This window comes from Elaeis guineensis, chromosome 10 (assembly GCF_000442705.2).
Source record: "Elaeis guineensis isolate ETL-2024a chromosome 10, EG11, whole genome shotgun sequence".
NCBI classification, from domain to species: domain Eukaryota; kingdom Viridiplantae; phylum Streptophyta; class Magnoliopsida; order Arecales; family Arecaceae; genus Elaeis; species Elaeis guineensis.
Genome location: NC_026002.2, coordinates 22,049,430 through 22,074,710, shown reverse-complemented (window position 1 = coordinate 22,074,710; position 25,281 = coordinate 22,049,430). Strand labels below are relative to the sequence as shown.

The 25,281-nt window shown below is 35.7% G+C and overlaps 2 protein-coding genes across 4 annotated transcripts; one reads left to right on the top strand and one right to left on the bottom strand.

Moving 5' to 3' along the window:
- Positions 1-15,662, top strand: LOC105059803 (uncharacterized). Of its 3 annotated transcripts, none has more exons than XM_073244016.1 (7): positions 1-397; positions 4,824-4,971; positions 6,739-6,930; positions 12,263-12,391; positions 13,268-13,437; positions 13,505-13,635; positions 14,515-14,899. In XM_073244016.1, the coding sequence occupies exons 1-7, from the start codon at positions 187-189 to the stop codon at positions 14,572-14,574; spliced, it is 1,041 nt and encodes a 346-aa protein (XP_073100117.1). In that variant the 5' UTR covers positions 1-186; the 3' UTR covers positions 14,575-14,899. The 3 variants fall into 3 exon arrangements, with proteins under 3 accessions (XP_073100117.1, XP_073100116.1, XP_073100115.1); XM_073244015.1 differs by lacking the exon at positions 14,515-14,899 and adding an exon at positions 15,161-15,662 and having other exon boundaries at positions 40-397; XM_073244014.1 differs by having other exon boundaries at positions 40-397; positions 13,268-13,431.
- A 2,516-nt stretch (positions 15,663-18,178) lies between these two features.
- LOC105059802 (large ribosomal subunit protein uL10) lies at positions 18,179-22,103 on the bottom strand. The gene is made up of 5 exons (XM_010943249.4): positions 21,640-22,103; positions 20,889-20,957; positions 19,097-19,195; positions 18,622-19,014; positions 18,179-18,531 (listed from the first exon to the last, which is right to left on the bottom strand). The coding sequence occupies exons 1-5, from the start codon at positions 21,895-21,897 to the stop codon at positions 18,385-18,387; spliced, it is 966 nt and encodes a 321-aa protein (XP_010941551.1). The 5' UTR covers positions 21,898-22,103; the 3' UTR covers positions 18,179-18,384.
- Between the last annotated feature and the right edge of the window lie 3,178 nt (positions 22,104-25,281).

The window sequence follows — 25,281 nt, the reverse complement described above, 5'->3', positions numbered from 1 at the left end:
TCATCCTTCCTTTGGTCCATTTGCCGTCCGAATCCGGATACCCCTCTCTCTCTCATTCGATCGAAATTCGAATCCATCAATCCATCAATCCTTCCTTCCCCTCCAATTCTGCTTGTTTGGACGAGGGAGAGAGAGATCACAAGAAGATTTGGGATCGTTGCCTTTCGTCTCGAGAGAGTAGCGGAGATGAAAAGGCACCGTAATGGGGAGATATGGAACTTCGAGAGCCAGACGCCGGCTGCCGGCGCCGGCGTCATCCTGGGCCTCGACGGCGGCACCACCTCCACTGTCTGCGTCTGTCTGCCGGTGGCAATGCCCCCCGCTGGCCCCCTCCCCAACCCCCTCCCCATCCTCTCCCGTGCCGTCGCCGGTTGCTCCAACCACAACTCCGTCGGAGGTATCGATCCCTTCCCCCTTTCTCTGTTTCTCTTTGTTATATAGATCTCTAACCCACACGAACACATAGAAAGACGTCTCCTTTGGGTTCTGGGAAGTTTATTTTCATGTGGGTGTTCGTCTTTTCATGTGTTTTTATATAAATTAGGTCAATTTACAATCCGCAGATCGGCATGTGTTTAATTCTTCCAGAACAATTGTTCTTTGAAGCTGAATTTTTATTTATGTTTCTGTTTGTTTTGAATATGGTCAACTCTTCATATTTTTTGATTTCATGTTTAGCGTCTTGGTTTTTCCTTCTGTTTAGGGTAGTTCATTCTGCAAATTGTTACATTGCATGATTGTCTTTTATGGGACTAAAATGGGAGGTGTGGTGATCCCATGGCTTGTTTCTTTCTTGCTTATGCTTCATCTTGAAGGCCATTCAATTTTTTTTTGATTAGAATTCAGTTTACATGGATTTCTTTGCTCTAGAAGAGGATTAGGGTTTAGAAATCCGTAGGAATATCAACCATTGATATTAGAGCCCTAGATTGGTAAGAACGGTGATGTCTATAGGAACATTAGCAGCCATTAGCGGGATGAAAGCATGGTTCATTGTACCGGACTGGACCACTTGGTACCCAGTGTACCGTATCATATTGGTAGCAAAATGATATTTGGTATGGGGAGGGGGTGTATCAAGTATCTGAAATTCTGAACCATGAATCAGCGCATGTTGACACTATGATGTGGTACTGATACAGGTACCAAAACGATACTGCTAACCATGGTTGAAAGGTGAAGTTCTGTACCAAGTTGAAGTTTGAAATGCAGCAGAGAAGAGTATTGTTTCACTTCAATAGGGCCTGCATAAGGCATTGGACCAGACTTTCCAAAGTTGGCAACAATAAGAGATGAAGATTGGGAGGAGCTAGATCTCAGAGTGGTGAAAACTTTATCCAACTGTACATTGCTAACGAGGTGATGCACAACATCATGGACGGAGTAAATGCTAACATTGTTGGAAATGTTGGAGAAGTGTATATGGCAAAGACACGTTGAAACATCTTTCCTAATGCAACAGTTGTATGACCTGAGGATGAAAGAAGGGAAGAATCATCTACAGCAGAATGACATGTTGAACAGGCTCGTAAAAAGCATTTTGATCAATTAAGCCAAAAATTGGGAGGTTAAAGCCCGTTTATTGCAGCATAATCAAAAATTTTCTGCTCAGAAAATAGCTTATAACCAAGTGAAAGAAAATAAAGTAGTGGATACAGAAGCTGAAATAATTAATTGAAACAAAATTGTAAGGATTTAATGTGAAATAGTGGAATTTGTGGAATGAACAAAAGGCCTCATTCCTTTTCTTGCTTAACCTTTAACCTTCATAGGGTCTCAGTTGAAATATCATGGGCTCTCATGCATCTTCTTTTTAACCATTGTCTCAAATCACAGTCTCTCACATAATGTCACATGACACATGTAAATTTAAGATGAAATTTAAAACTCCATTCATCATTGTGGTAGATTATGTAAAGTACATGGGATATTTATGGTTTCTAGGCCCCTTTGCAATAGCTAGGACTTCTCAGTGCCCTTAGTATTTGACTCAAATTTGAATTTCTATAAAGGAAAGAGAAATAGGACTTAAAATCAACTTGAACTTTGAACAATCTGATGCATGGCAGTAGGCATTAGATGCATCTAATATGGTGGTTGGGATGTTAAAGGATTTTTACTACATTATGGAATTAGTTGCTTACAAACTGCTCATGTGTTGTTGATCACTATATAGATTATACATCATTAGGGATTGGACATTGTATCATTCAGAGCAATGTCTGCAGTTTCGGTACTCAGTACCATGCTGGTACCTGATCATGCAGTATGGTATTGAACCTTACCCTATCAACTGTATGCAAATGCATACTGATTCGATATTGGTACAACATTTTTTTTTTTTTTTGAGGATTATTTTATGCTTTATGATGTTTAAAAGGAAAGAAGAAAAAGTAAAGAAGGAAAGGAAGGATGGGAGATCTTACGATCCTAAAAGACTCCAATTCCAAGATGTGAACCTATATGGCTACTTTTATCCAGATCATGAGATCCAGACAATTTATTGCAAGTTTTTAGTAACAACAATTCGGATACCTTTTGTTATATTATCATATTTCTTTTTGAATTTAATTTATGTAATCTTGAAAAAGGTGATCTGAGTGTGTCTATTGATGAAAATGGTTTTCATAGTTAGTATTTTAGTTTGAGGCTGATTTGGTGTTTATACATTTTAACATTCAGTTTCTTCTTTGAAAAATATCTCATGCATCTATTGATTATTTTCAGAAAACAGAGAAAAGGTATCATGGGCTTAGTGTTTTTATATGTTTTAGGTTTTAGTTAATTCATGACATGTAGCACCTTCTATCCTCTTTTCAGTTTTTTGTTTCTATAAATAGCAGTAGCTTTTTCATGAACTGTAAAAGCTACACATTGCCATGCTCAGATTAGAGCATCTTTTTATATATATGTTTTCCTCATATATTGATTGTTTTCTATACTACTTAAAACCAAAATTTAGATTGCAAAAAAGAAAAGGAAAGAAGAAGAAAAAGGAGCAAAAGAAAGGAAGGAAATAAGAAGAAAATGAAAGAAAGACATGAAGGTAAGAAGAAGAAAAGGGAAGGAAAGAAAGGAATGAAGGAAGAATGAAAAAGAAGGAAGAAAAGGAAAAAGAGCAAGGAAGGCAGAAGAAAAGAAAAGGAAATGAGGAAGGAAAGAAGGAAAGAAAGAAGGAAAAAGTGAAAGAAAAATGGGTAAGGGGCCTGAATTGCCCTAAACCACTATAAACCTAGTGGAATGGGGCGATTATGCTTGGTATGGTCTGGTTTGGACCTTTTATCGAGCCAAACTTCCACACTGTTGAACCATCTTGATAATTGAATTGGTTCATGTTGGTATGCCCTGAACTTGGTGATTTGGGACAATTCAGCCTTACTAAATCTGACACAAGACAATGGTCATTGATAGATTTCGCAAGCTAGGCACCTCTTGGCTATGCCACATTTCTTGTTTTTCTTCTATGTAGGGAATTGTAGCTAGAGGAGTAATATACACAGGTTGGTAATTAGGTTAGCTGTGGGTAGAGAGAGGACCAAATTTGGTTGGATATATTGTTGCATGATTCAAACTGGTGTTGCATAGACACATACGAGGATCAGACTTGGACACATACCCAGGTATCTAACTAAGCAAGAGAGAAAAAGGGAGATATGTGCATACATGGATAGAATGTAATTTGAACTAAATTTTGTATTTATAACTTTAAACACTTTTTGCTTGGACATTTAGAAGATATTTGTTCGTTAAAATCTTTCAATTAATATGTTTCTCAGTCAATCTTTCTAATTAACTTAAAGATGCAAGAAAAATAATATTTTGTAAAGTTATTTGAATATCTACATCCTTGACTAATCTTTATTCTTGAAAAAGAATAAATAGTCCCTTCTAATGTCAAAAATAGAGGATCAAACTTATTGTTGGAAGAGTTCATCTCTCTTCCAATCTATATGCGGCTGCTAAAGAACTTTATAGTATCCAATAATGTGATATGTATCCGACTCGAATATGTAACTGAAATGGATTTGACGTCAGTGTCCACATATTAGTGATTCAAATTTGATAATTTTCCTTTCATTTTATTGTTCTTGGAATAACATTTTGTGACAAGAATCTATTGAGCGGACAGGTGGTAGGTGACTGGTCTGTAATTGGGGCATTCCTTTTGGAGAGATTCTACAAACCTGTGTAGGTTGTTTCCTTGTTATTCTAGTGTGATATTAGGTATTATAAATATCTCCCCCCCCCAACAACACACACACACACAAACTCCTGTTGTAAATTGGACAATTGTTGTCCCATTTTGATGTTGAAATGCTTTTTAAAGACCTAAGGTGTAGCTTTAGCTTGTTTTTCAAATACAAGTTTAATCCTGTTTATCTTTTAATGTGAGGCAGAATTCGTTTGTTTAGAAGATTTTGAGAAAAGACAGATTCCTAAGAAAACCTAAAATTAAGATGCATGAGAGTTAAAGGAAGTTTGCATTAGCAAAGGATCTTTGAAAGAAATGGATGACAAGTTGTCATTCACAAAGCTATTCTTGATATGATAATTCACATTATGTTGCTTAATAATTGTGAGAAAAATATTTAATTGTCCCAAGTAAATATCAGAATTGTTTTGCATGCTTTGATGATCCTTTTGAGGTGGTAACATAGTGGTGCCTGTTCATATCATTTGATTAACTGATTTCAATTTGTTATACCTTTCAGTATGGCTACATAATTGGTAGAAAATGTCTGATAGATTTAAGTTGATAATTTGTTGTTAAACTGATGAATATTGAAGATTTGAAGGAGTTGTTTTTATCATGAGTTCCACAGAAACTGCAGCCAGAGAGACCCTACAGGAGGTTATGGCTCAAGCCCTTTCTAAAGCTTGCTCTAGTCGTGCAGCTGTTCAGGCAGTTTGCTTAGCTGTATCTGGTGTAAATCATCCTATGGATCAACAGCGATTACTGGATTGGCTCAGGTCTGTTCCATAAATTATTTCAGGGAAGCAACAGAACTATTTAAGTCCTTTGACTCTTTTGAAGCCTAGGTTTTTAAAATTTTTGTCTTCTCCATGCCAACATGATATCTTGTCAACACTACAACATCAGAATTTACTTATTGCTTATTCATTTAAACAACGATGATATTTATGTGAGGAGATATATATTTTTTCTCTCTCTTTTATGATGATTCCTCCCAGCTGCCAGAGTTGATCAGTTCTTAGTCTTAAAGTGCTACAGTTTGGTTTAGTTAAATTGTTGTCATAGTTGTTTGATAATTTGCTTTACCAAATTGAAGGATTGTGCTACCAGACCAAAGAGTATCAAATAAATGTTCTTTCTGTAAACTTGTTAAATAACTTTCTTACTTTCATATCTTTTATCTGATGTAGTACATTTAATAATCATATTGTAAAAAACATATTTTTTCCGAATAGAAATTTAATTTTTGGATGACAAAGGCAACTCATGACAGTTGGCATTTCATAGTTTTTGTAACATTTCCCAGTCAACATTTTGAGGAAACTGAAAAGGCATCATATCTTGAAATCTAACTTTGTAGTGGATTTTGGATATCCTTTCATGTAATTGTATCTGATATTGGGATGGAATTAGATGCCTTGACTGTATGTCTTCTGCTTTCTGGGAGTAAGATGTTGGAAAAATGTATTTTCTTTCATGGAGAATGGCTTTTAGTTATCTACTAGTACTAGAGGACCACTTATCCTGCAGTTTTCATGCTTGTGGAGATTTACACTGGGATTTCTGACCTTATAAGAAGTCCTTAAGTTTGTACCTATCTGATTTCCAAAAAAAAGATGGATGATAGATGTTGGTTATGGTTGTTGAGCTGGCTTAATAAACTTTCAGTGGCTTGTATGTCCAATTAGATGATGATTATTTATGCCAAATCCTTGAAATTTACTACTATGATAATTAGGGGTATCAGTATAGTATTGATGCATTATGATGCAGCTACTGATCAATGTTACTCTTTAAAGATGTCGTTATATTCACATTTCCGAACAAAATGCTAATAGCTTCTTGCTCTTTGAGATTTTAAAACCAAAACTTTCTAGCACAGCTATATTTATGTGATTATACAGATTATATAGTTATTAATTGTAGCCAGATAACTGGATAACTCTTAACAAACTAAACCGCTGTTAAATTGGCCCAAAACAAAACTAATATGAATAAATGATTGTAAGAAATCTACAATGCCGATTTGGCCCAAAACTAATATGAGTAAATGATTGTAAGAAATCTACATGCCGAAAATGCATTTGGCCCACCAGTCCTTTTCTTCTTTTTCTTCTTCTTGTTTTTGCTGATTGGTCTACCTTATCTGCAGGTCTTTCACTACACTGTATGAACTCACACCTCTTTCAACATTATTCTTTTTTTCAAACGCATACCATATGCAAATGAAAGGGCAATAATGGTGGATCTTTTGGTGTGGCGTAGCATTGTATCTTTGTTGATTTTTGTTCATCATTGGGAGTGGGCTGGGTTTTTTTTGTTTGCATTGATCTAGGTAACTAAAAGATGATTGAATATCCTTTCCTGTCATTAAATCTTGCTATCACTACTTGCATCTTTCAACATATCCTGACTTTTTCATCATCTCCAATTCTAGCATTTTGATTTTTACATAAACATTATTTAGCCATGCCTTGCTGCAACTTTCAAATGATTTGGAAATTAAAACTTGTTATGCCTTAATTTGTTGTTCCTTCTACTAGAGACATATTTCCAAGCCATGTCAAGTTCTATGTAGAAAATGATGCTGTGGCAGCACTGGCTAGTGGCACGATGGGAAAGCTCCATGGGTGTGTACTGATTGCAGGCACAGGCACCATTGCTTATGGGTTCACTGAAGATGGAAGAGAAGCCCGAGCTGCTGGTGCAGGACCAATCTTGGGGGATTGGGGAAGGTTTGTTTTAGACTCTTTTTATGCTAAAATAAGTTAAGCTGATACTCTGAGTCAAGTTAAATTGTGTATGTATCGGAGGTGCTCAGGGTGAGCTAGCTTCTGTGGTTACTCTGACAGTACTTGCTTTGAAGTCTGAAGTCTGAACAGTAACAGTATTGCTCAACACATGCTGCCAATAAATCTATTCTTCATTGTAAATAGATTTGAATTTAAATATTATGTTAGGTTGGATTTTAATGAGCTTGATATTGCATATTTTATGCTTAAAGGGATGAAACCTCGGTAGTATGAAATAAACTTTGATACATTACTGCGTTAATGATGCAGCTTGAGCATACATCTCAGTACTTTAAATATGAGTTGTTGCATGTAATGTCAGATATAGAAGTTTACTAGAACTTCAAGGGCTTTTTGACTATTAAATATCATTGGCTATCATTGGTTCTCCTCCCTCTACAATCTTGACATTGTAGTGAATCTTGTCATTTTGTCTGTTTCCTAGTTTCACCATTTTACTAGAAGATGTTGTAACAAAATACAAAAAATAATTATTGCCTGGTTTTTATTTCAACCGTTATATCTGGTCTCTATCAGATTTGACCATGTGTAAATCGTGATTCATAATTTCGCACAGAACTTTGTTAAGGACAGAAGTCTTTTGCCTTCCAATATTACAATTTGATGGCTGATGTTTGAGCGGAAACATACTAGAAAAGTGATAGCAATATTAGTCTGACTTTATTTTGCTTCGCTTTTCCTTTTCTTTGTTTTGCTTAAGTTTAGATGTTTGTCATATTTCAGTGATGCAAAAGAAAATCTACAAGTTTGGAAAAATGTTTTTGGACTTTAACATATTTACTCAATAATTCCATCTGCCTGCATTGAGTAGCTCAAGGTCATCTCGTGTCTTGTGATCCATCTCCATTTTTTGTTTTCTTCTTAAAATCTTAGAGAATCATATTGAAAGAAAGTCCCCATAATTGATGAAAGATCATTATTTTTTTAGTGCAAACAGAGAGGCAGAAAGACATGCACACTTTAGAGTTTGACAGACAGATTGGCCAAAGTAGATGTATTGATAGCTAAGAGAAGAAGTATTTCAATGTATAAGATATTAAATGTATTAATTGGAAGGAGTGTATAGGGCCAATGAGAATATAACTAGGCGTTGCACTATGGCTGCAGCTTCAAGATTTTGCTGAAAGTTGATAACTTGCTTGGGAGAATTGATATCTAATTAATGTGATAGTTTTCACTTTTTAGATTCCCAGATTCAGATGTGTAACTTCCATAAGTATATGTGGATATGATTCTGTCAACAAAGAGCAATGAGAAGTCAGTAACGCTAGGTCTCAAATTAATTTGTCACATATGCCCTCCAAGTTTCTTAAGGAAATCTTGGTTTGCATTATTCCTTTTGATCTTTTAGTGCGCTTAGAAATGTTTCCTTCTTATTTAGCAATATTTTTTATCAGTACATCGATTACCAATAAGTTATATCCTAACTGTTCACTACTTATTTCCTACAATCAGTCAACAAAAAAGTGTCTGAAGATTTTCTTGCAACATCCATCTAGGTCTTTTTAGGCTCTCTCCTGACCTTTCGGGGTCCCTCAAGATAGATTGGAGCCCTTTTTGTTGCCAAGGTTTTCATTGATCTGCATTTCAACATGACTGCATCATCACCTTTTTATTGGTGTATCTTCCAAGTTTTTTTTGATGTGCTCAATCTAGCATACAAATCCCCAGATCCTCACAATATCAACTTCCTTATCTTTACAATGCTCATCCTGCATTGTTACTATATTACCAAATTTCTAAATTTGACAACATGTTGACCTAATTGGCATCTTGTTAGATTTCCCCTGAAGTTTAAGCTAGCATTCCATGATCACAGAACACTTTAGATTCACAATTTTTACTTAATCCATGTTGATCTGGCTATAATGGAAATATATTCCATTTTTTTTGTCCTTTCGTATGAGAGATGTAGCAAGTAATCACTTTAGAGCATCTGTAGGCCATTCGTGATAAGTCCTTATATTGTTATATTCTGGTTCAAGTGATACTTAGACACTTACCAGGAAAGCTGTTCCAAATAACTTAGCTAAGCATCCAACAGTTTTGCTGGGCAATAAATAATGATCCACCTGTTGTCATATCAAAATATGGAAAATGGGGCCTGCTCCAGGATATCATTCATCAATTCACATATGAATATATGACCTGTGTAAGAACTAAGAAGATAGATTATATTGCTGACACATGGCGTAGATCCACGATGATTGGTAACTAACTTAATTGTCACCTAACTACTACTCGCAATTGTTGTTGTTTTCTTATGCGTACTGATTATTTTTTTACATTTACTCTTAGTTGGTTCCAAGGTTTTACATCCCGTTGAGATGGGAGGCGTCCCAACTGTCCCATCCCATTCTTATGAGAAAACGAGATCGGGATGGGGTTGGGACTCCGAAATCCATCCATAGAAAGAAAGAAGAAGAAAGAGGAAAGAAAGAAAGGAAGATGAAAAATAGAAAAAGTGAAAGGAAAGAAAAAGAAAAAAAATGAAAGAAAGAAGGGAAGGGAGAAGAAAAAGAAAGAAAGGAAAGAAGGAAAGAGAAAGAAGAAAAAAAAGAAAGAAAGGGATGACAAAAAGAAAGAAAAGAAGGGAAGGAAAAAACAAAGGAAAAAAAGATGGGAGAGAGATGGAGGATATCTATCGAGATGCATGATCGGGATGGCTATCAAGACGGATTGGGACAGTGGGGCGTCTCGTTCTATAGAGATATCGGGATACTTACATCCCACGGAATTTAAAATATTGATTGGTACCTTTTATTCCACAAGTACTGTATGTCATACTCTTATCATATGCTACTCTAAGTTAAGAGATGTATGTAAATTATGTTCTTATCGATATTTTCATTATTTTGAGCAAATGATTAACATCAGTGGGTTCATAGAGATCGTGTTGTTTCAACCTTTGTTCCACTACACTTATTGACAACTACTACCATAGCATAGAGCTTATTTTTAGATGGGACTTATGCTATTTCATCTATCACCTTTATTCTTATGGAATGACATGGATGCCTTATTTTGGAATCCTATTTATGGTCATCTGAGCAGATGGATTCTATATATTACTAAACGTTTGTCTGCTGTCTTACGCCCTGCACTTTTTCACAAGCGGCATTATGTTACATGCCTGTTTGCTATCTTACTAGGTGGGGGACGTCCCATAGGATGCTTGAATGGGGTACCATCTTGAATGTCGGGATAGGACTATCCGCCATCATCCTAGTATTCTGATCAGCATATCTTGGGACATCTCCTCTCTTAAGTGTCGAGATGCACCGCCATGGGCAAACCAGGACAGCTCTATCCTAGGGGATTTAGAAACTTGGTTAGAAGTGCTGTAACCAACAAAAAAAGGTGCCAATGTGATCAGAAATTACTATTTATCTACTAGATGATATGTAGAGAACTTTGTCATATTTAAGATTCAACCTTTGCTTGAGCTTATTTCTACTAAGCCTTTCAATTATGCTCAATGGTTTATGGCCATGTTAAAAAGCCTAGCCCAACCAATTTGAATAAGCAAACACCAATTTGTTGGATTTTCAGAGAACCAATATGTGATTTTACTTTAGGTTGTTTTTAAATACTTTCCATCTTTTTAGAACCTCTCTCTATATTGATAGATTTTATAAGATATCCTGAGTTTCTTATTAATTGGAGCAAAATCTATGTATTTTTTGATGTATCCTGTATTTAAGGTCTATCTTCATCTGTTATATTATGTATTTAATAACTTGCTACCTGTCTACTTCAGTTTTGATGGGCACTCGGATTCTGTTAGATGAAGATAAAGTAATGCATGTGAGAGAGGTACTTCTGCAAGACTTGCAAGATGGTCGATTCAGCCTAATGATGGCAATAATTTCTGCTACATTATTGACATAATATAAGACATTAATGAAGTTAAACTGCAGATTGGAGGACAAGACAGTCTCATATATTTAGGTGCAATACCCACCATCACCTAACTATTAATGCTGTTGGAGTTATGTTCCATAGTCACCTTGTAATTGAAACAATTTATTGATAACAATAAAGTGCGATAGCTATGCACGGGCAACAGTATTCCACTTTGTGTTTATACTTTAACTGTTAAACAGGCAGTCAATGATGTGAGCCTGTTCTTTGTGTGCAAGGCTCCAGATCATTTGATGTTTTCATTATGATTGGACTGGAGAAGGCAGTTTGGATCACCTAGATAGCACCTCAAAGGTTGCTATCGTCAAAATTTAGTTTTTCCTACCAAATACTAGTACATCCATTTGTATCATTACTTGTAGAAAAGCTTGTGGTTTTCCAGTTGTTCCTGTAGTTGATACACTAAGCCTCCTTGGTAGAATTGTTAACCAGTAAAATGATAGGAGTTAGTATTCTCTGATCTTAACAACTGGAAGGTATGCATGTTGGGAAATGTGTTGTTTATTTCCTTCAAACTTTCTCAATAAACTCATTCAAAATTGGCCTCTTTATCTCTTCATTGATTGTAGGAAAATTACGATGCCAATCAAGCATAACTGAGTTGTATGATGCATGCTGGATATGCATGCTATTGAAATGAAAATAGGCCAATTTCATTATTGAAAACCAAAACCATAGTCCTCTCAAAATTATGTTGCCAATCAAGCATGAGAACTGACTTGTATGATCCATGCTGGATGTGTATTCTATTGAAATCAAAATATGCCAATTTCGCTATTGAAAATATGGGTATATAGGTCTGTATTGTAATTCTGAAAAAATGAAGCAAACTCATGAGGAAAGGGGAAAGCATTGGGGAAAAAAGAATTTTTGTGAAAGGAAAAGATGATCGACAAGGAAGGTACTTAGGGGAAGCGAGAGGATTTTGTTCTTTGCTTTGTCATTAACTAGCTCATGCAGAATGCTAGTAGCTTTTTGAAATTAAATTTGAATATGATTTGTGCATATTTAGATGCTACAGTCTGATCTTTAAATGACTTAATACATATGAATAAATGTACACACATATCTACAAGCCTGATGCTGTTCATGAGTGTGCGTTATATTCTAGTTGTTAAGTTTTCAGGTTTACATGCATGCATTAACTAGCTTATACATGCAAGTGCCAGATTGCCTTTGCTTTTAAACAATGTCTTCTCTTTTCTTTGGATGATTGGTTTTATGGATGTAGAATGTCCAGTGCGAATCATGTTTCCCTCTTAGATTTATTTTTTTTATGCTTTTTTAGTTGCAAAGAAAATGTAGGTGACTAGATGTGTACTTCATGCAGCGGATATGGAATTGCTGCACAGGCATTGACTGCAGTGATGAGGGCACATGATGGTCGTGGACCCCAAACAAAACTCACAAAAAACATTCTTGACATACTTGGTCTTTCTTCACCAGATGAACTGATTGGGTACTTCCTTAACTTTGCATCCCTCAACATAATAGATGCATGGAGCCAGTCTCTTGCAGATTGATAAGTTGGAACATAAAATTTTACAATTCCATGAAACACTGTTTATTACTTTATCATATTTTCTTTGTTGGCTGAGTTGAATCCTATGATTAATAAACTAATATTTGATTTTTTTTTTAATTCATAATTGAAAAGGTTCGTGGTAAAAAGATTCAGATACCTGTGCATCCAGTTATCTGATGGATCATGCAAAACTTATTTGCAGGTCTTCACATAGCTGACAGCATCTTCTCTGGTTACCAGTTGTTATAGAAGGATAATGTTACTTGGTTGGTTTGGACCAAGGTGTGCTGTACTAGTGTATACTGCACCATACTATGCATACTGTGCCATGTAGGTAACGAACCGAGACTCGGTGCAGGGAGCGTAGCGAGTCTTGGTATGTCGAACCGACTGTCTTACCAGGCATACCAGTACATCCACTGTCAAGATTGCGAACCTTGGTTTGGATTGTTTGTTTAACCCCTTAATTTCTCATAGTGGTTTATCCTAGAAATGCTTTCAAGGATTGTTGATCTTAATATTCTTTTTAAAAGCATGCTAAAAGTTTTCGTATTTCAATTGTCTTTCTGCCATTCTACAAATTTCTCTGTGAGTCCAGAATTTATTGTACCCTTGGACATAAAATGCACACAAATACATATAAGTTCTTGTTGAAGGACAAAAGTGTTGCACAAATAAGGCTTTGTATTTATGATTGGCAACTGCATGGCATGCTGCGGATGTTTTTCAGTTGATCAATTTCATGGGTGCAGTAAACTAGAAAGTCAAGCTCAAAAACAGGCATTTACTTTTTATTTTGATGTGGTATAGGTGGACCTATGCTGATCCCTCTTGGGCTCGTATTGCGGCACTTGTTCCAGTAGTGGTATCTTCAGCTGAAGATGGCGATGAAGTTGCAAACAGAATATTATATGATTCAGTCCAAGAGTTGGCTGATAGTGTCATAGCTGTTGTCCGAAGACTTAGATTGTGTGGTAAAGGTGCAGTAAATCATGATGATCCACAAAGTTTTTACTCTTTCTGGTTGCTTATGCTTTTTAGTTGCAGATGGGGGGGATACTTTCCCACTTGTTATGGTTGGAGGTGTTCTCGAAGCTAACAAGAGATGGGATATAGGGAAAGAAGTCATAAACTGCATCTCCAAGGTCTACCCCGGTGCTGATCCTATTCGACCTAAGGTGTGTAGACCTCCAATTTATATTTTCATATAGTGGTAGAAACGGTGCCTTTTTAATGGTGTCTAACTATGAGAAACTTGTTTTTTTCATCATATTTTCAAACTCTGATATTGTTTTTCCTCATGGGTCGGATAAATCAGCATGTATGAATCTTTCCCTATATGATTTCTATTTCCCATATTGGTTGTGGTTTTGGATGTTGTAGAAATGGAGGATATAATTATTGCAACTGAAAACCATGGAATTGACATGATAATTATGAATTTTGGTGAACATGGTATTAACTTTAAGCAATAAAGACTAGGTGGAGTTCCAGCAGACAAAAATCTTTTCACAATTGTTTATATCTGTAGAAAACTAAATCAACACCTTATTCCTTTTTTTGTGTATTTCAATGGATTTATCAGCTTTTTCCATGGTCAGACTAGTCCAGTAACACTAACCATTAAGCCAAATTATCTATTTCTAGAAATTTAATATATTAATACTTCCTATTCCTTAAATTAAAATGTGCGAAAACATCCCTTTCTATGTAGAATTCATGTTGACATGCTTTTGAACACCATCTTTCTGATGCCAAGATTATTGGCTACAGCAGAACTAGCTGAATTATGTGCATCATTGGTTGCGTGAGAATCTCTTATTCCATGTGGAGTTGCAATTTCTGTAACATGAACCAGATGACGTGAATCCTAGTTCTAATAAAACAGCTTGTTTGGATGAAGTATGGATTCATGAATCTTCTTCTCGGTCTCTCCTAATTCCCAGTTTTTACGGCTTTTGTAATGATACTATTATGCAATGGCTGACCATGTGATCCTTCAGTTATTATCTTTTCCTTTTCTCTTTTCTGTTCGAGCACTTAATCCTCAACTGCAGGTGGAACCAGCTGTTGGGGCAGCATTGCTGGCTTGGAATCATTACATTAAAGAACTTTAAGGGTGACCATGGCAGTTAATCCGAGTAAAGTTATTTGGCTTGAAGAAAGTGTTTACTGTACAGTAACGCATTTCCAGATAGGAGATTAACAAGAAAGCTGAAAAATAAAAAGGAAAATTGCTCAGGCGTCACTAGCATCTCCATTGGCATTAAAACTTTTGGCAGTTGTTTGACCTGATTTCTGAATTTCATACCCAGTACATGCAATTTCTATCTTTTTCCTTCTGTCAATTCATGGCTTGTATTACCTTCTAAAAAAGTTCAGAGTGTACAATATATACAGAAAGAAGTGAATGGAAAGATCATTTGCTTCTTGATTTTCTTCTTTTTGTTCTTTTGGTCATCCTTCATACTGTTTGCATCTAGAATGCAACCCTTCATTTTTCTGTTATTTTTAATATTTTTTTAACTAGATCGACATAAAAGCAATGTTTGCGAATGCAGAATATTTTTCTGGCTAATCATGATTGTGACAAAAACCCGTCTGCTCTACACCGCTGCTTATTTTCTCTTATATTCTGTATGATTCTTTTATGGTAGACAGCTGATCCTTTTGTCTTTCTTTTTTCTTTTTTCGGTGCAAAAGAGAGATCTAACTGCTGCAGTTTAGAAGATACAAAGGTTTGTGGCTAACTCAGAATGCATGCCAGCTGACATCCCAAACATGTATACATTCGACATAGGACCCTCAACCCACAATATTGTAAGGGCCAGACTTCCTGATCATCGCAGCAGCAAGTAAACTGGAACAAACCACCAGCAAAACCTGGATAATGTCATGGTGAATGCACTGCATTAACCTCAATAACCGGCACCTGTTGGCATGCTTCCCTCATTTCTCAAACGCGACACCCCACTCATCCGGCTGCAAAATTGCTCCAAATGCTGGCATTAGATGAGCAGAGGATTGAAAGGCATCCATCCTTGTTCTCTTTGCCAAGAAATCTACCACATGATTAGCTTCATGATAAATATGTACTGCTACAAACACTTGACTGATGTGCCTCCATGCCATAAGATCCTTCAAGATGTGGTTCTTTTGTACCTGTTTGGAGTTAGTAATCCATGCAATAATTGTTTTAGTATCACCCTGTATCCATAATCGCTGCAATGGTAAATCTGAAGCAGCCGCCTGCACCTCCAACCATGTTGCAACTAGCCCTGCACAGGGCACTGAAAAGGATGGCAACAACTTGCCTCTAAATCTAATCAGCTGTCGTTTATGATTTTTAATAACATTAGGCTGTTGCAGAGTCAGTATTATAACGGGTGCATCGAAAATAATCTTTAGCACTCCTATAGGAGGAGGAAACCACCTAACAAGTTTAATAGACAGCGAAAATACGTTGTACATGAGTGGCTTACCGGTGTCCAAATGGAGGCTGAAAATAGAATTGCAGCCTATATCTCCATATAAGAGAACAAATACACCTCACTTTCCTTGCCACATGTGCGGGTGAAGTGGTTCCATTTTGAAACACATTATTTGTAGGTATTGCTGCGAAGATCTGATCTGACCTTGGTGTCGAGCAAGTTGGGTGGATGAGAAAGATCAGGAGGTTGCTCATTCATGCTGCCAAGTTCGGCCGGAGCCTGCTGAAGTTGAAGGATTGGATGATGGTGGTTTCACTTGGTTGGCGGGGCTTGTGCCCGATCTGATCTAAAACAATGCAAATTTGGAAATCCGCTTATTGGACAGTATCCAGCAGCGAACCCTCCAATGTCAAACTTAGGCACTAAACTTAGGGAATAGCAGAGATTTCGAAATGGTAGAGTGGCAACAGTGGTGGAGTCGAGAGAACTTATCCAAAGGTACCATTGGGTGTGAGTTTATATAGGCAAGGTTCGGCATCCATCGCCGAGCATATTGGGCTTGTTTGGATAACAACCCGCACATCCGACTCGAGCATAATGGTCCATAAAATCTAAATTAAGTTATTCTTGTCCAAGAAATGGATATGGCTTTCTCCAAATTCAATAATTAAGTTCATTGTTCTGTTTGGTTGGGATTAAAATAGGTTAACAATTTCTAATTTTTATCTATATTTTTACCCTACCGCACCCAGACTTTTTTGATAGTTTGTACCTAGGGACTGGAGAGAGAAACTCACATGGCAAGGATAGACAACGGTGGCTGGGATATCGTAATGGTGTTGCCTGGTTGTGCTGGGAGTTGGAGACTCGTACCAAAGACAGTTCAAGATAAAGGAGACAAACCAGGTCCATAGGATAGGTTATACTAGATATTGTATTTAAGTGCTCCGATATAAATCAATGACCTGCATTACGGTGGAAAAGAATGATGGTTATCAAATACTTAATACTACTAAAGTAATCATTACAAACTGATTGATAAAAAAATTCACGTCTTTGCTCTTGTCATATTACAAGTAATGTGTTATCACGGTTTCTTCTCATTGTTTCTCACACATCTTTTTAGTTGTTACATCCCCCTTCCGTCCTTTTTATCTCAAGAGGATAATTATATAAAAATATTAAAAATCTAAAATTATATATTTTAATAATCTTTAATCTATACATCCAGTCCATACATACATGATCCGTATCAACTGTACCAGTATAATGAAATATATGATAGCATACATAAATTGAAAATCCACTTCATGAATCTTAATCCATATATCTTAAAACTTAAATAAATTTAAGTTCCTTAGATTTTGATAATTAAATTATAATAAAATATGGCACCATGCCTATTAAAACTGTCTATTTTAATGCCTACCTTTTTTTTTTGGTAGAATATTTTATTGCCTTCTTAATTAGATTCGAGGTCAACAAAACACAAAAATTCCGATTTCTAGATAGTTTCATAACGTATGTTATGTTAAGCAATTTGGAAGTCTATTATTAGTTAGGGTGATAAGAGGACTACAACTATATCAGCTATCCTCCGACTAGAAACTGCATGCTGTTTTTTAAAAAAAATATAGTTGTGAATTTACATATGCTGTCCCAGCGGAGATCAAACTTTAAACAAGACCGGTTATACAAAAAGAACTGATCAGGAATCAACCGCTAACGTAGTCTGAAAGAAGGTAAATTTGGTTGGACGAAGCTACCGGGTTTCATGCAAAGGGAGGCTACACAAGGCTAAATCAACCCTACGTAGGAGTCACTTGATACATAAAGCTACATGCCCATTTGCTTGTAACGTAGGACGGTCTTACCGATCAGCTCGCCTCTCCAACCGCACATCTACAGCTACAAAAACTACAATAAGATCTTCAAACACCATCCCACATAGGAACAATGTTTGCCCTAACCAATCTGATACATATTGCTGACACTCAATTTTTGATGACTATCACAGTGAAAAAGAAACTAGGGGCAGCCATAGGGTTTGTTAAATCACCACCGTCATCTCATCTCAGCACATCCCATGAGAAGTGAAAACTCGATAATAGTAAATTTTTGATGTGCACTACAGTGACCCTGAGACAAAGGGCACCTATAAGGTATGCTTTCACCTGTGCTCCCAGCATATTCCAGTTGGAAGAAGGATTCCCTTGTTTCTGAAGTGCCCATAGAAAAACACCACCACAAAACAAAATCGATTTTACTAAGCAAAGATCATACTCAAATATACCATTAAAGAACAGATCATATTCTCAGCAAATTACACAAAACATACGAACATAAAGTCATAGCACATCTAGAAGAAAGCAAATTCAATCCAGAATCTCTGGTCAAAACCAGTCTACCATAGCAAACCGTAAAGCTTCAATATTCCAGCTATCAAAAAGAGGTTAAAAAATGCAACTTATAAAGAGATCCAAGAGGACTATAATTTTAATCAAACAGGCTGAAACCCATATCCTCATCGGATTCCTCAGCTGGCTCCTCTTTCTTCTCTTCTTCCTTGGCTGCTGCAGCAGGTGCAGCAGCAGCAGCAGCAGCAGCTTCAACAGGAGCAGCAACAGCAAACTTGCTGGGGTCCTGCATCCAATAGATAACGCTATTAGAACCAACTAAAATCATGCTATAAAGGCTTATTACTATGGCCCTGCAGAAGAAAACAGAACCTACCTTCAAATACTCCTTCACCTTCTCAGCTTGTTCAAAAGTATACTCAGTCGCAATAGCAACTGCCAGGACATTCTTGTATGCATTGATGAACATATGTGGTGCAGCCACTAAAGTAGGGTAGGAAAGGGCCAAGGACAGTGAAGTGACCATAGAGACTCCAGCTGCAAACTTCTCAACCAAGTCATCCTCAGTGAGGTCCAGAACCTCTGGGCTGAAAACTGACCCATTGTCATACACAGCTTGGATGACTAGACCATAGGAGAATGGTCTTATACCAAGCTTAGCAAGAAGAGCAGCCTCAGAAGAGCCAACCTTGTCCCCTTTCCTGATCAGCTCAACAGGGGTAATAATTTCAACAGTACCCTTGTTGATCTTGGTTGGGATGTTGAGCACCTGAAAAGTAAAGTTGAAAGAGATGAGTGTCATAGGACTCACTAAAACTAAAAGAGCAAAGCTAAGGAGATTGCTCATGGACCTGAAAGAAGGAGGTCTGTGATGGATCTAATCCAGTGTTGCCAGGAGGAACCACGACATCAATGGGAGCAACCAGTCCTACACGGGCAGGAGCTCCAACCTGTTTAACAGAAAGAAAAGAAGAAACAACATCAAATCAATCAAATGCGAATCAATGGGAAGGCAGCCACAGGGGATGTCTTTTTTTTTTTGGGGGGGGGTTTGGGCCCCACATAGTTGAAAGAGATGAGTGTCCCACGTAGGCATGTGCATACACAGACTCATATTTTCCACTTTTTTTTGGCAAATGATCCAAATAAGAGCATAAAAGTTCATAATCATGAACAACCGCCTGCAAATATACTATTAAAATCTCATAAAAGCAATGTTCTTTCTGCATTGTACCCAAACTCTTCAATTGCTATTTTTTCGAGCAAAGTGGGAAAACCACCTTCCTTTGGGATTGAACATGGAACCTCTACTTAGCACATGCACTGAGGAGAGCATGCCAATTAGGAAACCCACTTCCAGTTGGTCTTCAGTTGCAAGTTCAAATTTATGCTGGGGATGGAAGTTGGGGAAGGGGAGAGGGAGTGATAGCATATCTTGTTCAAATAAGAATCTGACACCAGTCCAACACAAGCACATTACCGGATAACTATACTAGCCTAATCAAGCATCGTATATAAAAGTTAAAAAAGAAGGGTTTACTTATCATGTTTGTCATTTAACAAAGCACCTGCAATGATGGATTAAGGGCTTTAACCAAAAGCAAAAATAACTAGCTTTCACAAACTTAGAATCTTAATTAGTATTGTCTAATTTACAAACTTGACAACATTACAGTCTGCCAAAATTTTACGTAACCTCTAGCACTCAATCAAGTTTCATCCTATTTGGTTAATTTTTTCTCTTTTGCTAGAGGTGTATTTGATCGATCTCTGCAGTACCTTCACTAATAGCAAAATTCAACACATCCACCAAAACTATTTAGTTTATCAAGGGCTTATCGAGAAAGGCATAAAGCAATAAAACAGAATGCCAAGGAATAGCAGCTCATCAAGAGCTGCAATTGGCTGAGATATCAGTAGATATGATGGATAATCACCACACATAACAGCTATGTGATAGGAAATATCATAGGATTTAACCTTGCTTTCATAAAAGTGCAGAAATCTTATCATAATGCATCCATGATGCCAGGTCTATAAAAATCAGCTGATCTACCGATCGTATATAGAGGACATAAAATTAAAGTCTTTCAAGTAATTGTGAAAAACCAATTTTCTGGATTATAGTTGAATCAGACCAAATCAAATTACTAAAATGAATTTAATCATAGGATTAACTTTTTTCTTCAACAATTTGGCTGCCACCCAATCTATTGGCAACAACATTGAAGGTTGTGTACCAGTGACCTGAGTTCAAGTACTGCCTTTACCATAGTTCCTGATCTCAACAAATTTTGAGATGCTTTACCCATCTTATTCCCCAATAAAGAAAACCAAAAGGGAAAAAAAAAACTTTTCTTTAGGACCAATCATAAACAGGTTCAATTCCTTTTGTTTTCAAAAGTCAATCACTTAGCATTTACTCAATTAAAATATTGATACAATGATGAGGAATATAAGCTACTATAAAATTCCGTCATACCATTGTATAATGATATGCATTTTTCCATGGCATTAACTCTTAATCAACCATATTTGCACTGTTTGAGAACTCTAGGGGCTTATCAGACCATTTTAGAAGCACAACGGTTCCAAAGAAAACACACACACACACACAATGTTAGTGAGAATGATCCAGCAAACCTTGTATTTTGCCACTTCCTCTCGAACCTCCTTCAGATCTCCCTTCGTGAAAATCAAACCCACATTTCCCTGTATTAAACAAGCAACATAACCAGACCACATCATATAAAGGAGGAGAGGAAAAAACAGAAACATGATTCAACAAACAAAATAACAAGTATTACAAGGACCAATATCAAAAGTCAACGATCAAAAAAAAATATGGTCCAAAAAAACCCATGCCATCTGATACAAAATGCTCAAAATCAAAAATGTTGATTTTCATGGAGAAGAATGTCACACAAACCACCGAATAAATAACCTATGCAGGAACTAACTATGTGAACAAAACCACCATCCGATGACCAAATCTCCACGATCCTAAATATAAGGCATGCCATCTGCTGTCAAAAGCCATCCAATCTAGTAATATAATAACAAATACAACAAAAATAATACAAGATCTTAGCAAATCACAGGCCATAGTATCATGAAAAATCTGATTTTAGTTTATTATGGACCATTTAAGCCCTTCAAACCCTTTAACCAAATAATGATTCCTCCAGATTTACAGAAAGAATTTTAAAATCATTAAAAAAATAAGGAAGGATAGTTTAAAAAACAACCGTTTTTAATCATCGAACTACCGAATCCTAGAATCCTTATAAACTGACAAAAAAAATGCTCCGGGGAAAAAAAAAATACAGGCAAAACACAATAAAAGTTCAAAACATATCTACCGAAATCTTAGTCCCGAGACAAAAATCCATACCACAAGCAAAGGGAGGAGGTTGAGGTAGTCCTTGTTTCCGGTTTTCTCAGCATGGATCTTGATGCAGCGCCGGATCAGCGTGTTCTTCCCCATGAGGACCACCGAATCACCCCGGAGCCCCTTCCGGATGTTCTGGAGCTGGTTCGACCCCACGTTGTCCGCCGCGGCGATCAGCACCTGACTGTACTCGTCCAGGAGACGGCACAGCTTCTTGTCATACTCGATCTTCTTCTCGGACTTGGAGAGTTTGACAGTCATGGCTGCAGATAAACCCTAAGAACGGATGGAAAAGAAAAACCCTAAACCTAGCAAAGGGGAAGAAGAGAGCAGAACAACAGAGAAACCCAGAAAAACCCTAAACCTAGCAAAAGGGCAGATGAGAGCAGAGCAAAACTTGAGATCGAGCCGAGAGGGCCAAGACGAAGCTTAACTTGGTCAAGGCGGACGGTGGCCGTCTGTTTAACCTCCCTGAAACCCCAATGCCCCGAGCATCGGCTTTTATAGCTATCGCCTAGGGTTTCCATTGCACTTGTTAATGGATTGAGGTGCGGGTCGGGTCTGAGTACTTGGATCCGACCTGTTAGATGGGTTTTGTCCACATTTTATTTTTTAACCCAAAACTTGTCCGTCCAAAAATTGAGTCGGATCCGGTAGAAGCTGGACGAAGTAGCGTTGGAGCATGGATTGGATCATGTGCAATTTGGATCCATGTGTGCGACTTGTCTACAATCATAACTACATTACTTTAGGCGAAATGTATATGAAACAAGCATAAATGTTGCACGAGATGAACTAAATAATACGTGAAATATCTATCCATGTAATTGATGAAAATAGAAAATAAATGTTATGGCACATCACGATGATGTATAGTATGTCATATTATATTAAATTATATCCTAAAAATTTATTATTATAAAAATATTATTAACTTATAAATTATTTTTAAATTAATTTTTTAAAAAAATTCTTATTGCTGGGATTCAAACATGGGTATCTCATAAAAAATATTTTTCTAATGTATATTAAGGAAAAATTCTTTATGCACCATTTGCAATGTAGCAAAATTGATGTAAAGTGCATTGTCCAGTCATATTGGACCACGTAGTACAGTTAATAATAAGATAGATATTTAATACTGTTCAGTTTTTTTTTCTTTCAATTTTTTAGTGATGATAATATCTTTTTTTATTGAATAAATAAAGAACAATATTATTATTTTTTTATACCATATATGACTTATTATATATATATATATATATATATATATATATATATATATATATATATATATATATATATATATATATGATATCTTGAACAATATATATGACTTCATGTACTTTTATATAATATCTTGAATAATATATATAACTTTTTGTGAATATATATGACATCCTGAACAATATATATGATTTTCTGTTAATATATATGACATCCTGAATAATATATAAAGCTTCCTGATACCTTATATAACTTGCTATTAATATATATAACATCCTAAATAATATTTATAGCTTTTCAATGTTTTACATGACTTTCTATCAATATATATGATATTCTGAACAATATATATATATGACATCCTATGTCTTTATATAATATTTTATTGGGTATTATAACTTTTTGATACCTTATATGACTTTTTGAACAATATATATAACTTTCTATGAATATATATGATATCCTAAATAATATATATGACTTTTTGATATCGTATATGATTTTTTGTTGGTTATAATGATCAACAAGATATCATATAAAGATATGAATATATAACTTCCTGTGAATATATATGACATTCTAAATAATATATACGACTTTTTGATATCGTATATGATTTTCTATTGGTTATAACAATCAACAAGATATCACATAAAGATATAAGAAGTCATATGTATTGTACAGAATATCGTATATATTATTTAAGATATTATATATATTGACAGAAAGTTATATAAGATATTAAAAAGTTATATATATTATTCAGGATGTCATATATATTCACATGAAGTCTTATATATTATTCAATATGTCATATATATTGACAGAAAGTCATATAAGAAATTAAGAAGCCATATATGTTGTTCAGGATGTCATACATATTCACAAAAGATCATATATATTATTCAGATTGTCATATATATTCATAGAAAGTTATATAAAATATTAAAAAGTCATATATATTGTTCAAGATATCATAGAAAGACACAGAAAGTAGTGGTGCAAATGAGTCGCATTGTTCGCAAGCTATTGGAGCTCGACTCGACTTGATTATTATCTAGCTCGAGTAGCTTTTCAAGTCGAGCTTGAGTAGCAGAATACTCGGCTTGAAAGCTCATGAGCCTACTTAAGTTTTTAATAATATTATTTTTATTTATAATATATATTAATATATATATTATTAATAGATTAAAACTCGATTTCGAGTTTGAACTCTAGTTCGAATATGGTTCGATTGATATTCAAGTCGAATCGAATTGATCTCAAATTTTGTCTATTTTTTATCGAGTCGAGCTCAAATTCGGGATATTAAGACTCAGTTGATATTGAATTAAATTTTCATCCGAGTATTTTGAATCGAATCGAGTTCGAGCTTCCAGCTACTCAACTCGGCTCAACTCAATTGCACCCCTAATTTGCATGGACAACCACTACCTTGCTATTTGTGCTATCAATATCCACCTCAATGATGTTGTTTCCACCTTCCAAACCAGTGTTGGCCATGGTGCTCACCGCACCTTCTATCTTGTGGCATAGACCTTGCTAATTTTGAGATAGACCTTTATGGTAATGTCATTCTACACTACATCTGCCAAAGAAACCTCTAAAAATCCCTCCAAGATCCCATATTTCCTCCCATGATTTGAAGATGTGGAGGAACCAATGGTGAATTCATTGTATTATAGACTTCACTTTTTATTGACAATGTGCATCACTATATTCACTGGATTATGAGTTTGTTGAGTTCTCGGTGGAGGACATCTTAATGGTGATTCAGATATGTTTTTATCTAAAAATAGCAATTGAATCTGATCAGATTGGATACGGATCAGATTAATACGGTTCAGATCATAAAATCATTAATTCAAATCCGATTTGTTTATTAAACGGATCAAAAATTCAGATTTAAATCTAATTTATTTATTAAACAAGTAATCTGATCAAACATGTTTAACTCATTTATTAAACGGATCAAATTAGGTTAAATAAGTTAAATAAATTAGATTAAATAGATCAGAAATAAGTTAAATAGATTTGAAATAGGTTAAATAGATTAAACAAATTATCTGACTCAATTCGATCTGAATATTAAATAGATTAAATGGATCAAATATTTGAAACTTAAATTCAACCCAAATATTAAATGGATAAAATGAGTTAACCTGTTTACGATCCAAATTTATTTAGTCTAAACCGAAACCTATTTATAACCGATCGAAAATGGATCCGATTGATGGATAGGGTTATATCTTGCTGGCCCTATTTTTTTCAAAGTTACTAAAGTTGTACGATGATATGTACATACACCAAACTAATATTGCCCATCTCTTCCTACATACAGAGGCAAGTGTCCAAATGATACTAATTTTGTACCTTTCTGTAGCGAAAAAAATCCTACTTTTTCTGCACAATTGATTG

Bases quoted from the DNA above. Each gene is read 5' to 3' on its own strand.
- LOC105059803 (XM_073244016.1), top strand. From the start codon at position 187: ATGAAAAGGCACCGTAATGGGGAGATATGGAACTTCGAGAGCCAGACG. The intron at 6,931-12,262 runs GTTTGTTTTAGA...TACTTCATGCAG, and splicing joins ATCTTGGGGGATTGGGGAAG to CGGATATGGAATTGCTGCAC. The intron at 13,636-14,514 runs GTGTGTAGACCT...CCTCAACTGCAG, and splicing joins CTGATCCTATTCGACCTAAG to GTGGAACCAGCTGTTGGGGC.
- LOC105059802 (XM_010943249.4), bottom strand. From the start codon at position 21,897: ATGACTGTCAAACTCTCCAAGTCCGAGAAGAAGATCGAGTATGACAAG. The intron at 20,958-21,639 runs GTATGGATTTTT...TGTTTAATACAG, and splicing joins ACCTCCTCCCTTTGCTTGTG to GGAAATGTGGGTTTGATTTT. The intron at 19,015-19,096 runs GTCCATGAGCAA...TTTACTTTTCAG, and splicing joins CACAGACCTCCTTCTTTCAG to GTGCTCAACATCCCAACCAA.